At 42.3% G+C, this 14788-nt stretch overlaps 3 protein-coding genes across 5 annotated transcripts in view; all 3 read left to right on the top strand.

The window, feature by feature from the left end:
- The first annotated feature begins 2354 nt into the window (after window positions 1–2354).
- LOC133136311 (homeobox protein Hox-A7-like) lies at window positions 2355–4873 on the top strand. Its single transcript, XM_061253669.1, has 2 exons — window positions 2355–2801; window positions 3619–4873. Exons 1-2 carry the CDS (start codon window positions 2441–2443, stop codon window positions 3939–3941), a joined length of 684 nt encoding a protein of 227 aa, XP_061109653.1. The 5' UTR covers window positions 2355–2440; the 3' UTR covers window positions 3942–4873.
- Window positions 4874–5769: 896 nt separating this feature from the next.
- The window catches only part of hoxa3a (homeobox A3a), a 35063-nt gene continuing 26044 nt past the window's right edge, over window positions 5770–14788 (top strand). Inside the window, exons 1-2 of one of the 3 annotated variants that reach the window (XM_061253657.1) lie at window positions 5770–5847; window positions 13670–13730. The gene's annotated coding sequence lies outside the window, so the exon portion shown is untranslated. Of the gene's footprint in view, window positions 5848–13661; window positions 13731–14788 lie in introns of those variants that run through there. The other 2 variants (XM_061253661.1, XM_061253658.1) reach the window with 2 other exon arrangements.
- hoxa5a (homeobox A5a) lies at window positions 10067–12865 on the top strand. The gene is made up of 2 exons (XM_061253667.1): window positions 10067–11105; window positions 11888–12865. The coding sequence occupies exons 1-2, from the start codon at window positions 10544–10546 to the stop codon at window positions 12136–12138; spliced, it is 813 nt and encodes a 270-aa protein (XP_061109651.1). The 5' UTR covers window positions 10067–10543; the 3' UTR covers window positions 12139–12865.

The raw sequence follows: 14788 nt of genomic DNA, 5'->3' as shown, positions 1-14788 counted from the left end.
CATTCATGGAAGTAAATGAATCGCTTACTCGCGTTTCATACTGTTTGAGATTATGGTTGTAATTTCGATAAAATATTACATATTATCATAATTATTATAAAAGTATGATTGTTGGACCTGTAGGGATATGATGTTATCGGGTACAGCATTATGATGGTAGAATAAGGGCATATTAAATAAAACAAAAGTTTGAAGCATCATTACATTTGTACATGAGTATGGAACCATTTACATTTGCCCACGAACGGACACCTGGTTGTGAAATCTTCAGACTTTACTGAAGTAAAAATGTATTAGCAAAAACGGAAAAAAATGTCTATAATTATATTATGGACATGCCGTCGTAATAATTTTATTTTAATTAAAATAAAGTCGTGCCACTTGTAAAGAAACAATAACGTAATACAACATAATATAATCTAAACAATACAAGCATTTACTTTACTTAACGAATTTCATTCGTGTGTGTGCATTTGTGTTCCAGAACTAGCAGGATATCATTAAAATGTAGTTTTCTAACAAATACATGTAGGCTATAAAACTAAATTAGTGTTTGATAATTCCACCAAACATATTCGGAATTACCATTTTGTAAATAGGCGACTCCAGAGATAAATAATAAATAAATAGAAATTATGAATAATGTTCTTTGTTCCAGAATTATGGTTGTAGGCCTAATAAACTACTGCTACTAGTGCTATTAAATACCAGAATAAGGACTTAATAAATATAAGAATGGTTTGAAGCAATAATATAGAATTTGCCCACGCACGGACACCTTGTTGTCGAATCGGCAGTCTTTACTGAAGCAAACATTTATTTGCAAAAATATAAAACTAAATTAGGCTTCGTGGGAGACATGCCATCATACATGTCTTGTGCAAATTATGAAGGGGCAATAAAGCTATAACACAAGAAAATATATTGTAAATAATATCAATAATAATTTGCATTAAATGCATTTTATTTAGTCTAAAAACGATATGCTTGGTTTGTATGCGCAACCAGTGCAACACAACAAACAGTCTGCTCCGTGTTTGTGTGTGTGTGTGTGTGTGTGTGTGTGTGTGTTTGTGTGTGTGTGTGTGTGTGTGTATACGTTTCTGTGTGTAAGAAATCAGGGCAAAATGAAATATATTATTTTATAACCGTTATAAACGTTTGATGTATCACACACACAAACACACGCATGATATATATGTGTTTGTACATGTGTGTAAGCCAGAGAGAGAAGTGTGTGTGTGTGTGTGTGTGTGTGTGTGTGTGTGTGTGTGTGTGTGTGTGTGAGGGAGAAAGAGTAAGAGTGTTTGTCTATATGCGTGTTTTTTTGTATCTCGCTGTTTTAATACATCATGTTAACCCCTCTCCGATTTACACTATTTTAACTGAGTAGGCCTTTACAATTCCATTTTAGGAAATTAAACATGTTCCGGACATCCTCCAGTTCACTATCTATGTTAATTGTGTGAGATTATGCTAAAGGTTACAGCTATAATCGCAGTAGCTGTAGTTTTGGCGATAATGATCTCTCTCAGTTTCGGCTTCATGGCGAAGGCCGCCCGCCGCTGACACGGCTGCGCGAGCTTCCACTCGGAGACGCGCCGCCATGTTTCAGCTCCCGACGCACTGCAGAAGGTATCCCCCGATAAATAATCACTCACATGTTTAGGGAATTTATGAGGGCAGTGTAAAAATGAGGGAGCGCGAGCGGTGCTTCACACCACACGGCGCCATTTTACTGTCGTATTGGCACGTGCAGGTATCCACCTGTATGTATCCACATTATATCTGAATCTTAAACAGATAATAATGTCTAAATTAAACAACTCAGAATTTTGTATTATTTCCCCAGTCAACTCGAAGGAATATAAATTAAATGTGTGTGTGTGTGTGTGTGTGTTTCCTCTACTTGAGGCTGGATGAAATCCAACGTATGTGAGGCTAACTCTGATGAACTTTGAATGTTCTAGTGAACTACTCATTTATCGTACATATGTTTTGTTATGTGTGTATGCGTGTGTGTGTGTGTGTGTGTGTGTGTGTGTTTGTGTGTGTGCGTGTGTGTGTGCGTGTGTGCGTGTGCTTGTGTGTGTGTGTGTGCGTGTGTGTGTGTGTGTGTGTGTGTGTGCGTGTGTGCGTGTGTTTGTGTGTGTGTGTGTTTGTGTGTGTGTGTTTGTGTGTGTGTGTGTGTGTGTGTGTGTGTGTGTTTGTGTGTGCGTTTAGCTATTTTCCCACTAGCCCTCTGCTCGTCGGTGTTCCAGTGAAAGACTTATCCGTGATTGGCTCCACTGGGTCACGGGGTGTGATCACGTGTGAAAATTCTCCTTGTTCTTGGGAAAATGGGGTATGGCGTAAATCTGGGGTGTAATGCTGTCATTCATCACGCGCCTCGTAAAAACGACACTGAAGACTCTTGGCCAACAAATCACCGGAAAAAATTATGAGTTCTTCTTATTATGTGAATGGACTTTTTAGCAAGTGTGCGACGGGCGGTTCTGCCTTCCAGAGCGCCGCGGACAGGGCGCAGTGCGCCGAAAGGGACGCGCACAGACCGGGACCTGCAGCCTTCCACTCGCCTCTGTCTGGACTTTACAGCGTCAATAATGTCGCCTACCCGAGTCATTCTGTCTTCAGCCCCGGGTACCGAGCAGGCGCCGACGGCTGCAATCTGCCCTGCGGCTCTTTCGACCAGAACCTCCTCTGCAGCGCCCTGCCCAGGGGCGCCTCCGGTACCGCGGGGGGCGGCGACCTGAGCGCGTCCGAAGAGCACCTCCGTATGTACCCGTGGATGCGTTCCTCAGGTACGAGCCAGACCGCGCGTTCAGCGGCCGCCGCGGCGCGCGCTTAACGAGTCCGTCACTGCCTTTTACGTCGCCGCGCAAACCCATGGCGAATCATAAAACTTTTACTGTGGAGGTAATGAGTTCCACGGCAATAAATTAATTAGATTTCCGCTGCTTTAAAGTTCACCGCAGTGTATATATGCGCACGCGTCGGACGTCCCCTTGTGCCTCCGTGGCTGTAAGACAACTCGGCAGAAAGGGTCCGTTTGTAGCCTATGATTTCATTAAAAGGACTAGACCAGACCCCTTTACAATTTAAACTGACCCCCAATAATAATAATAATAATAATAATAATTTATTTTATTATTATTATTATTATTATTATTATTATTAGTATTATTAGTATTATTAGTATTATAATAACATATAAATGCATTTGCATGAAAAGCATTAAAATCCGCGTCATATAAGCAAACAATCCTTTTTTTTAAATATGTGCCTGTACTTGTCCTATGTATCATTAATATGATTTCGTTTATTGAAAGTTTTTTCGCAGCTAAAGTGTTGAAATTGTACTTTGTAAATGGACGACAATATATTTAAAAACTGAGCACCCAAACCACCCAGCTTCACTAAAAATATGCACTTAATAATAAAGACAAATACAGACAGCTGCAGTCAGTGGAAAAACGTGTGTATTTCCGGAGGCGCGTGATGACCGAGCGCAACTCTCAGTGCGTCCCTCGGTGGTTTGGAAGCGACACATTCAGTAGGCTTTTTGACTCTGTGTTTAGAAGGTTATCTCCTTGGAGCGCCATGTTTTCTCCCTCACAGACCCGGAGCGGAAGAGAGGCCGCCAGACGTATTCCCGGTACCAGACGCTGGAGCTGGAGAAGGAGTTCCACTTCAACCGGTACCTGACCCGCCGCAGGCGCATCGAGATCGCCCACGCGCTGTGTCTGACCGAGCGACAGATCAAGATCTGGTTTCAGAACCGGAGGATGAAATGGAAGAAGGACCACAAGACCGACGGTCCCGGTTCCCAACCCGATCCCGGTCCCGGTTCCGGCGTCACGGTCGCTGCGGAGGGGAAGGAGATGGACACAGAGTTAAACACTCAGACAGACAGCAGCGTCAATGCGCCCGCCGTCAAATAAGATATTATCATCCATGTAAAGCTGCATAATTTGAGTACTGGACCTTTACTTACTTAAATATGGATCGGTTTAGCTACAGTTGTTCAGGCGAATGCAGTGTAAGCGCTGCTGAGTGAATATCTGCCCAGTCGTGTGAGCCTTTAGAAGCTCATTTGAAACTCCCTTGACTGTACGTGCCGTCATTATTAAGCTACCTATTTATATTTTTAATTTATATATTTTAAATAAAACAATTAAAAACATAAAACTACCATACATATTGTGTTACCGGACGTTCCTGTAAGGAAAAAGCAAAACGAACTACCTAACGCAGGATTCGCTGTCAGCTGTGCGATGTTTCTTATCACGCGCACACAACACTGGGATTAGTTTTTTAGTGGAGATCAAACCCGATTCGGAGTAGGGTAAAAATAATAAAAACATAAATTAAAACTGCCGAACACTACCTTGAATTATGTGCTACCAGTTGGGGCCAAACTAACTATGTCTTTTAGTGGCTGTCTGTTTTTTTGTAAAGCGTCTAAATCGTGTAGGCTAAATGCTCAGCATGTAAATTACTGCAAATAATTTAATAAAAAGTCGCTTTTCTGGCGTACACGCATGCGTATATACACCAAAATGTGTCATGTGCAAGAATAGGCCTACCTCACATAATTTAGTTTAAAAAAAAAAGTTTAAAAAAATAACCTTCAGTAAGACATGGGCAAATGTTGGTGTATTTTACGATGTGCACTGTAAGCTTGTTGTATGTGTTATGAAGTTTCTGAATATATATGGTGTATGTTCCGGAAGTGTGTGTGCTGTAAGGGCGATTCCCTTACCATCAACTCTGTCTGTAAAAACAGTCCAGTTCAATCAATCCGACAGTTTATATGGTATTATACGATATTTTGTAACACAAGTGAACGAATAAATACATCCGAGCCGTTATACTTAAGCCTTTTCATTTGATTTGCTTGTTTTACATTAGAACGAGAACACGGAAAATAATTTTGAAATATATAATTAACTGAAATTCACAACTATTTTAAAGCTCATGTTTATATAGAAATCACAGACCAGCGCGACGCACAGATTCCACACAATATGAAAATATGAATGTTTTACTATTATGAAGTAAAACAATTACAATATTATTTATTTCACATAAATAAGTAGAATAAAACAAATAAACCAAAATATGACATTACACATTGTTATGATAACAGAAGCTGCAACAAAATCCCACATAAAGCGCTGCCAGATAAAAAATAAAAAACTACTGACACAATTGTTGGAACGCGACACTATGACTATATGAGCTCCGTTTAAACGCGACCATTGTCGCTGGTGTCAGAGCCGGTCAGGATAATGTTTCTGTTCGCTCTGCGTTTGTCCGGTCAGTAGGCTATAATGTTTCTGTTCATTCCGCGCGCTGCGTTCGTCCTCCAGGTAAAATGGCGCCCAGTAAATGACCTGCCCCTTGCGCGCAGAGCCATAAATCCGCCGTTCCGTATGAAAATTTACAACTTTGCAAAACAACTTTACGAGGCGCTCCGTCTCTCCATTGGTCGCGGCTGGTCATGTGGATTGTAGCCGTGAACATGAACTTTTTATATATAATTTCCCTTTAGAGAACAGAGCCGCACTCTGCTGTCCAATCTTCCACAGACGCGGATCTCCCCGCGTTATACGTCGTGTTACCGTGAGAGGCAGTGTGGACGGATTGTTTCGAACCGCGAAGAAAACAAAATCTCTTCTGTGGAAGTATAAGACGAGCGCCGTGGACGGCAGATGGCTCGAAATGGCGCGGGGATGGATGCTAAACATCGGCAGAATTGGGAAGAGAGGGGGGCTCACACGAGGAGCCATTTCCCGGCTTCACACCTGCCAGTCGCGCCGCGCGCCACCCCAGCTCCGTCGCAAGGTAAGACCGCGGGTTACTTATGCTAAAGTTAATTGGGAGCGTTTAATTAGCCTACAGGCATGATTGGAGTTGTTGACACTAATTGTACTGAACTGTTTTCCACAGAAGCGTGTTTACTGTGTTTGACGTGTTCACCGGCAAAACTTGTCAATTGACAATTAATCTGCGTGCTGCTTGTGGTTCACACCACATTTGATGGATGGTTTCATTTTCAGTGCAATGTGGTTTTAATGTGTTTACAATGTTAAATAATTTACACAGATTCCAAACATGCACACGCACACACACGCACACACACGGGGAGAAGCAGTTTTAAATTCCAATATATCGATGTACAGTTGAGCTTATTGTATGCTTTGTGTTTCTGTTGGTTCTGTATTATTTGACATTGGTATGTTGTGATGAGCGCCATTTTCTGACATCTGCCAGAGCGAGAGCGTGTTGTCATGAAGGAAAAGTCGCTTCCGGCGCCCGCTTAGTTTGTCGTTAAATGTCGCCTCCTTGTGGCGTTGAAACGAAATGCAATGCCGTCTGCTAAATAACAACCTCTTGTCCAGTTGGATGGTAGACTCCTGTTCCAGGAGGTCTACCATCCAATAGGCTTTCATTTTAACATTTTAACATTTTAACCCTAATCTGGCACACCGGACTCTAATAATTAGCATCTCTACGAGATCTCGAGCTGTTGAATGAGGTGTGTTTTGTTAGGTTTGGAGTGAAAGCCTACAGGACGGTAGATCTCCAGGAACAGGGTTGGGCAGCCCTGCTCTAGCTGTTGAATGAGGTGTGCTGTGTTAGGGTTGGTGTGAAAACCTACAGGACGGTAGATCTCCAACAACATGATTATTTTACCACTGCTAAAAGGTTTAAATCTGCATGCAGTATACACACACACACACACACACACACGCACACATGCACACACGCACACACGCACACACACACACACACGATGGCCCTTCGCCTCTGTGATGCATCTTATTTAAGCAGGTATTTCGTTTAAATTAAAATTCCATTATCCGTTATACTTCGCATTCATAAAATACTAGTTGGCAGTACAGTATGCCTGAGATATGAAACATCGGTGTGAGCGAAACCTGAGCTGCGCTGGGTGACGTCACCTCTCTGTAAGGATGAGTCTCTGTAAGGATGAGTCTCTGTAAGGATGAGTCTCTGTAAGGATGACGCGCTATGCCGGCGGATCGTCAGCTGTAGATTTGTCTTGGTTCCTGTCACGGTATCAGAGAATACCGCGGTCTCACATTGTTTTTGGTTTGCCAGGTTGTTTCATTGTAACATCCATAGAAAATAATGCAGGTCAGTTTAATGGTAATTAATGCAGGAATCATGCCAATAAAACTTGTGTGACTTTGTAAAATTGTGATACTAATCGTGGTACTACTGGCAATATTATGATTATTACAGAATTTTATTATTATTATTATTATTATTATTAAATTAATATTATTAATTAATAATATAATATTAATTAAATAATAATAATAATAATAATAATAATAATAATAATAATAATAATAATATTAAGATTTAATTTACATGCCCGGACAAACAGCTGGTCCTGTTTTTGGAAGAAATATCAGTTTTTACCTGGTGTCACTAACCGGAAAGATGCCGTTTGACACATAGGCCTAAAGGCGCAGATTTATATGGCCTTCCCAGGCGTCTGGCGGTCTGTACAACCCCCAGTATAATGTTCCGTCTCCGGTGCGGCTCTGTTTCCGCACTGACGGGCCCAGAAGGCCGCGGCGGCAGAGCGCCATTCCGCGTGACACAGCAGCGCTGTGGTTAACACTTGGGTGTTAACCAAACATGAAACACAAACTCCCCAAAATAACCACCTCCGCGTGCCCGTCAAAGCAGGGCTCCATTACCCCTCCTGACAGGAGCAATTTAATGTTGCACGTGCTGCTGCAATAACAGACGCAACACATACTACTACTATTGCTGTTGCTACTACTACTACTATTAACACTACTAATAATAATAATAAGAAGAAGAGTAATAACACATTAAAATAATATGATTAAGGACATCCATAATAATTAGAGTTATTAAATATACACATAATAATAGTAATTATAATTATTATAAATTATAAATTATAAATTATAAATTATATTTTGTAATGTACTGTCTATTTTGAAATAGGAACAAGAATAATTATTATTAGTATTATGGGTGTTCTTAAACTTATTCTTCTTTAGGCCTATATTATTATTATCATCAATATGGTATTTATTAATATGATTATTATTATTTTAGATTTTGTTATAATAATAATATGAGTCATACTTGTTGCTGTGTTGTTTATATGGTGATATACTTTATTTCAGGTAGTAGTGAAAAATAACCTGAATAATAGTAAGATATATTTTTGAATCGCAATAATAATGAAAGTTTTCACGGGCTCTTTATTCGCCGCGCGTAGAACAGCAGCGCGAGACGGAGGAATTCAGCTCTTACTGGGTCAGAACCATGTTCGCCCTGCACGAGAAACCATGTTCGCCCTGTACGAGATGAGTTAACACTGAACATTTACGGTGTCTGACTTTACAATGCTGCTGCAAAATGAAGCCAAGCTGCAGGAGAAACTACAATTATAATTAGAATGATTAATTATGTACATGGTTTTACTCTCAGCCGTCTGCCCGGGGCTCTATGCAGCATTGTGGGGCGTTTTATTAGGCAGGATATCTCTGATATTAATGCTCTATTGCTTCTAAAGCCTTCTTACACACACACACACACACACACACACACAATGCTGAATCGCATGTACATAGTGTTTATATTGGCACCAGAGGCACGTGCAGGAGGAATGACAGCGTTTACTTTACTGGTTTTGGCGCGGGGACGAAATATACTAAAATATCGCGCAGCCACATACTGTCACCGCGGCGCGCGGACACATGCTGGACAAACCGCTGGGCTGTCACTTCCTCCTGGGTCCCGGGGTCTCGCGCGGCGGGACACACAGGCCTGCAGGCGCAGATTTGTATGGCCTTCCCACGCGCCAACAAACACTACCACTACTGCTTCTGCTGCTGCTAATAATAATAATAAAGAAGAAGAAGAAGAAGAAGAAGAAGAAGAAGAAGAAGAAGAAGAAGAAGAAGAAGAAAGTTTAAGGAAAATTAATAATATTCAATAAAGTTGAATTGTGAAATAATTATATATAGGCTCAAGAATAATATATTAGTTCATTGTTCTAAAGTGACGGGAGACTCCAGACTCCAAACGGAAGGTTTGCGCGAGACATTTACAAATCCATACCGTTACTTCCTACTAAAGATTCTTAAACAGCGCGTGAAGGTAAAACCAGGAGAAACGAATTGTGGGAACAGTGGGACTATGGAGGCCATACCCGCGGCGCTCTGCGTCTCCCAGACAGTGGGGCCGAGCGGGCAGCCTGCGAAGAATCTCGGTTCAAAGTGGACGCTCCAAAACACTTTCTTAATACATATCATATGCAATAATTATTGGCATTTCTACAAGAAATCTAATAAAATATTCCTTGACTACATTCATTTAATTACGGCGTTTTGCTGCCTATTTGTATGGCTATGTCTTTTCGTGCTTTGGTTTTGTTGTCAGTTAAGGTTCCGTGAACCACGTTAATAAATGCATTTATTTCCGTTTTTGGGGCAGGCCTCGATTAGGTTATTTTAAATCAGTTGTAAACTATTGATAAACTGCTGATGCCCATTACCTCTACAAACGCTGGATTCTTTTTCAGTGTCACTATACACAATATAAATATTGACCGCTTGTAATTTATGTTTATATATATATATATATATATATATATATATATATATATATATATAAAGAGAGAGAGAGAGAGAGAGAGAGAGAGAGAGAGAGAGAGAGATATCAGAGATATATTCATAATGTCCTCCGCGTGGTTGTTGGTGTAATTGCCGAATAACTATTTGATTTGTCCGTGGAATAGAAAACTAGAAAACGGTGTTTTAGACTATTTTTATTCGCTCATCAAAAACGGAAAACATGTCTGTAATTATGCCTTGCCAAAGAAAGCCTGATGTTTCAGTGGAAGCCTAAAAAAGAAAACATAAATAACTAGGTTTTTTTTAACCATCAAACTAAAATAGGCTCGTTCAGTCATATAAACTACACATAAGCCTACGTTTAACGTTCGGAAGAACGATGGATTATTTCCCGCCATATTTATTTATTTTGATTTGAATGAGTGTAGTCTGGCTGCTGTTGCGGAGATGCATTTTTAGCGCGATGTCTGTTGACCTCTGTTCGACCCCACCGTCTCCCCGACTGGAAGACATCTCCCGCAGTTCCCCTCCGTCTCCAGCGTGTGGCGCACTTCGACAACTAAGCGCACGTCAGGAGCAGGGGCGCCCTTCCGAGGCGCGCTCCCGCGGCTCGAGCATCCTCCCAGCCTCCCTGTTTGTGCACGAGCTTACCTCCCGAGGTCATCAGGCAGGATTTACGACTGGACAACAAAAGCACGTGATTCCGAGTCGTACCCCATATTTGGGCGCCTACGTAGGAGAGAATCAAGTCCATGTCCCCGTCATTTCCATAATTCATCATAAATTGTGCAGGGGTGCTATAGACGCACAAAGCCATCAAGACCCACAAATCAAGCACACATATTATTTTCTCTAAGTAATCACAACGGCGTAATTATTATCAACAAATGAGCTCTTATTTTGTAAACTCGTTCTGCGGTCGCTACCCAAACGGCGCGGACTACCAGTTACATAACTATGGAGATCACAGTTCGGCGACCGAGCAGTACCGGGACACGACCGGCATGCATTCCAGCAGGTACGGCTATGGCTTCAACGGGATGGATCTCAGCGTCGGGCGGTCCGCATCCGAACACTTCGGCGTCACTGAGGGTGCTTCCAGCTACACGCCCGGCGCAACAGCTGCATCCGCCGAGTCCGGCAGGTACAACCAACCGGCCGCGGCGAACAACTCGCCCCTGCCTGACCCGGCGCCGTGCTCCTCGGTGTGCAGCTCTCCGGTCAGCGAAACGATCCGCGCCGTTAAAAACTCAATATCCAGCCCCACCGCCTCCTCCTCCTCCGGTTCAAACGGCGGCGGCGCGCTGGTGACCGGGGAAGTTGTCCCCGACGCGCAGGTCTCTGGGACGGACAAGCCGGCGGGCAGCGCGCGGACAACTTCGCAGAACCTGAGCGACGGCGTGCAGCCTCAAATCTACCCCTGGATGCGCAAACTGCACATGAGTCACGGTAAACAAGATCACGCGCTTCACGCGCCGTTACTATTACGCGTACATCTGTATGTCTGTCTGTCTGTCCTTCTTTCTGCGTGTGTGGTTATGTATCTGCGCTGCAAAGTCTGTTGGAACTGGGAGACTGCTGAACAGTGGAATTTAGCGCGTTTAGCAAGAGTACAGGGGCGTGCACGCGTGATATTCGTGCATAGTCGAATGTTTATGCCTGCTGTTATTTCTGTACATTTATGTAACGTTTCCCTTCCCAATGTATAAGTTTTCCAGTTTTTCCCAAAAAGTGACACTAAATATTTCACGTTCCTTCAGTTATCCTGATTTAATTTACTTGGCCGCGTGCGTGTTCATATGATGCTGGTTTTGTTAAAAATGTTCAAAAACAGAAATTGCATATTACAATTGTTTCGAAATTGTATATTGTGTGTGTATGTTGTAGTATATTATTGTAAGGGATACTGTGTATTGTAGTATATTATTGGAAGGGATACTGTGTGTGTGTGTGTGTGTGTGTGTGTGTGTTGTAGTATATTATTGTAAGGGATACTGTGCGTGTGTGTGTGTGTGTGTGTGTTGTAGTATATTATTGTAAGGGATACTGTGTGTGTGTGTGTGTGTGTATGTGTGTTTGTTGTAGTGTATTATTGTAAGGGATACTGTGTGTGTGTGTGTGTGTGTGTGTGTGTGTGTGTTGTATTATATTATTGTAAGGGATACTGTGTGTGTGTATGTATGTGTGTTTGTTGTAGTGTACTATTGTAAGGCTGATATTTTGTGTACCAGACAGTATGACCGGGCCGGAGGGGAAGCGGGCCAGGACCGCCTACACGCGCTACCAGACGCTGGAGTTGGAGAAAGAGTTTCACTTCAATCGGTACCTGACCCGCCGGCGCAGGATCGAGATCGCGCACACCTTGTGTCTCACGGAGCGACAGATAAAAATTTGGTTTCAGAATCGCCGCATGAAGTGGAAAAAAGACAATAAGCTCAAAAGCATGAGTATGGCCGCCGCGGGAGGCGGCTACCGTCCCTAAATTGTTGTGCACTTCAAACTAAAAAGTACTGGCGGTGAAAGAGGACTTTCCACCTCCAGTGCGTTTTCAGAGACTCCGCGAGCTCCGCCAGAGCGGGCAGGACGGGCGCTCGCGCCATTTCCTCTTTCTGACCGCCGGGTAATAAAGCTTGTGTGAGTAGACCGGCTTTGTGTAAAATCATTGTCTGGAGCTTATTATTGTAAAACAAACCGAGGTGTATGTTAACTTATTTACTGTTCTTTAGAAAAGACATCGCTTGAAGTTTAAAACCGTAAAAAACGTCTGAAAAGTTATGTGTTACAATCTGAGTGAAAAGTGAAGAAAATGCTTAATAAATAAAACTGTCTGTCGGTCATTTGGATGTATGTGCGTATGTATGTATACGTTTAATGTAGGATGCTATTAAACATGGAACATAATATTGTTTCGTTGCTCTAAGCTGTCAAAGAAACTTTAGTTTCTATTGTTCTATGACCAGTAACACTACCTACCTTGTACTGTAATTGTGTTGTGAAAACGTAAAGGGTCTGCTTTTGACCCGGTCTGTTTTAGCTGTGCCTTTGTATCTTTATTTGCACGGATTTGTGTGAATTTGCTCTTCTTCCGCCTGAGCTTCTCCTGACGTCCTCTTGCCTGAATGTTCGGCCTCGTCGTGATCCGCTTTTGTAAATGTTTTTAAGACTGACTGGAAATAAAAGAATGATAATAAACTTTGTACTGGAACGTTTTCATGCGCTACAGAGTACCGCGTTTCTGTTTCTGCGCGTCAGAAGAATGCAGAATTTCTAAATAAATTACATATAACTACAGTACATGTATAGTTGTATACGTATATCTGTCTGTCTGTTGCTGGTGAGCGGGCCTTTTTGTGAATTCTGTTGTATTTTTGATTCACAATAGTAACTTATATAGCTTCTATCGTTATTTCGCATTTGTAGAATCTCCCTTTTGAAATCAAAATTTCTTGCTACTGAACTGCCTTTTTGTGAACTCTGTTATAGGCTTTTTTTCATGATCAATCACAACTTCTCTAACTTATTGCGTTACTTCGCATTTCTACATGTGTAGAGCTTCCCTTTTTAAACCAGAGTTACATTAAAGAAGTTAATCAACAGGTATAAACATGTAGGTTACTGTACTCACCCTCGCGCGTGGGGCTTAAACGGTGCTGACCAATAACTGGCCGGAGAGGCAGTGCGCTCCAGCGCGAGCTGAGCCCGTTCAGAGGATCTCTTTAAGTTTAAAGCTGTAAACTTTATTAGCCCAGTTCCGGCTGCGTGACATTTGGGTGCCAAATGAATGGGGCGTTTGTCTATGAATTAGATCGTAAAAATCATCCACGGCCGCGACAGATAGGCTCGCTGGCCATAAACGGTCACGTGGCGCCATTAAAGTAAGTTTTATGGTTTTGGGGGAGTTGACATCCAACAGTATGTTTCACGTTACATATAATCGGACTGACGCGCGGCTTCATTTGACTCTCTTGCAGGCTGTAAGTGTTCCCTGACCGTTAAAGCCGCTCTTCTTTCAGACTAGCGCGGCGATGGAGCGACCGCACGCCAGGATGGTGAAAACGCGGCCCTCTGCTCCAGGTAAGTCTCCTTCACCTTATCCTTCTGTCCGGCCGCCCGTGCCCCAGCGCAGCCCTCCCCCCGCCCACACAGCCGGGCTCCTGAAAGAGGCTTTCTATCCGCTCCTGATTACTTAATTTACTAATCTGCCGATTGCAGTGCTTGGGATATTAGCCCCGGCAGATGTTTAGTACATTTCCAGCTTGGAGGGCATTTTAATTGCTTCCTTTTCGGCACGCAGCCCCCACCCTTCCTCGCTGTGTGGCTGGCTGATCTCCTTCCCCTCATCGCCTATTTCTGCATTTCAGAATACATACATTATCTTTCACCGCAGTACAACTGGTCCTGCGAATATTGTCTGTATTTAGCTTTTCTGAACTTCTGGGTGAATGAGAGTTTTCGAGTTATCTCTCTCTTCTGTTCTGTCTCTCCAGTCATATAGCGATTACACGTGAAGGCTATACACGTTCTTTCGTGATTCCGCTTGTTTAAATTGTTTAACTTCCGCGCGGCCAGAGCTGTGAGCTGCGTCAGTACCACCAGGTCATACAGACCCGCGCGCCAACAAAGGGCGGCTTTGTGTCTTTGTAACGGAACTCTGTCTCGGGCTTCTGACGTTTTATTAGCCTATCATGATTATTATGATTATTATGATGATTATTATGATGATGATGATTATTATTATTATTATTATTATTATTATTATTATTATTATTATTATTATAGTAGTAGTAGTAGTAGTAGTAGTAGTGTTGCTGTTGTTGTGGTTGTTATTATCATAATAATTGTTTGGTCCCTTTTAAAAAGGAGGATTGAGATTTGGGAGACAAAGCCGCTTTATCATCAGATATCTGAACATCCAACTTCGCGTGGATTGCTCTTTCTAAGAATATAGTGGGATATGCGTTTGCACTGAATATGGTAACTGCGTAATTTTATTGAACACAAAAATTATCATTCGTTTGGTATTGGTTTGAGCAGAAACTCTGTTATTGTGTTCTGAACCCTCCCTGCTCTGTAATTGGTCATTTTTATTGATTATTGGTATTGGTAAATATTGATTCCACTTCCTTTCTGAA

The sequence above is a fragment of the Conger conger genome, chromosome 9, assembly GCF_963514075.1.
Source record: "Conger conger chromosome 9, fConCon1.1, whole genome shotgun sequence".
Lineage (NCBI taxonomy): Eukaryota > Metazoa > Chordata > Actinopteri > Anguilliformes > Congridae > Conger > Conger conger.
Note: the sequence above shows the minus strand (reverse complement) of the source record. Positions and strands in the feature narration are given on the sequence as shown.

Excerpts from the sequence above, each read along its gene's own strand:
- LOC133136311 (XM_061253669.1), top strand. The coding sequence starts at position 2,441 with ATGAGTTCTTCTTATTATGTGAATGGACTTTTTAGCAAGTGTGCGACG. Across the intron at positions 2,802-3,618 it reads CCCGTGGATGCGTTCCTCAG|ACCCGGAGCGGAAGAGAGGC; the intron begins GTACGAGCCAGA and ends TCTCCCTCACAG.
- hoxa5a (XM_061253667.1), top strand. The coding sequence starts at position 10,544 with ATGAGCTCTTATTTTGTAAACTCGTTCTGCGGTCGCTACCCAAACGGC. Across the intron at positions 11,106-11,887 it reads CAAACTGCACATGAGTCACG|ACAGTATGACCGGGCCGGAG; the intron begins GTAAACAAGATC and ends TTTGTGTACCAG.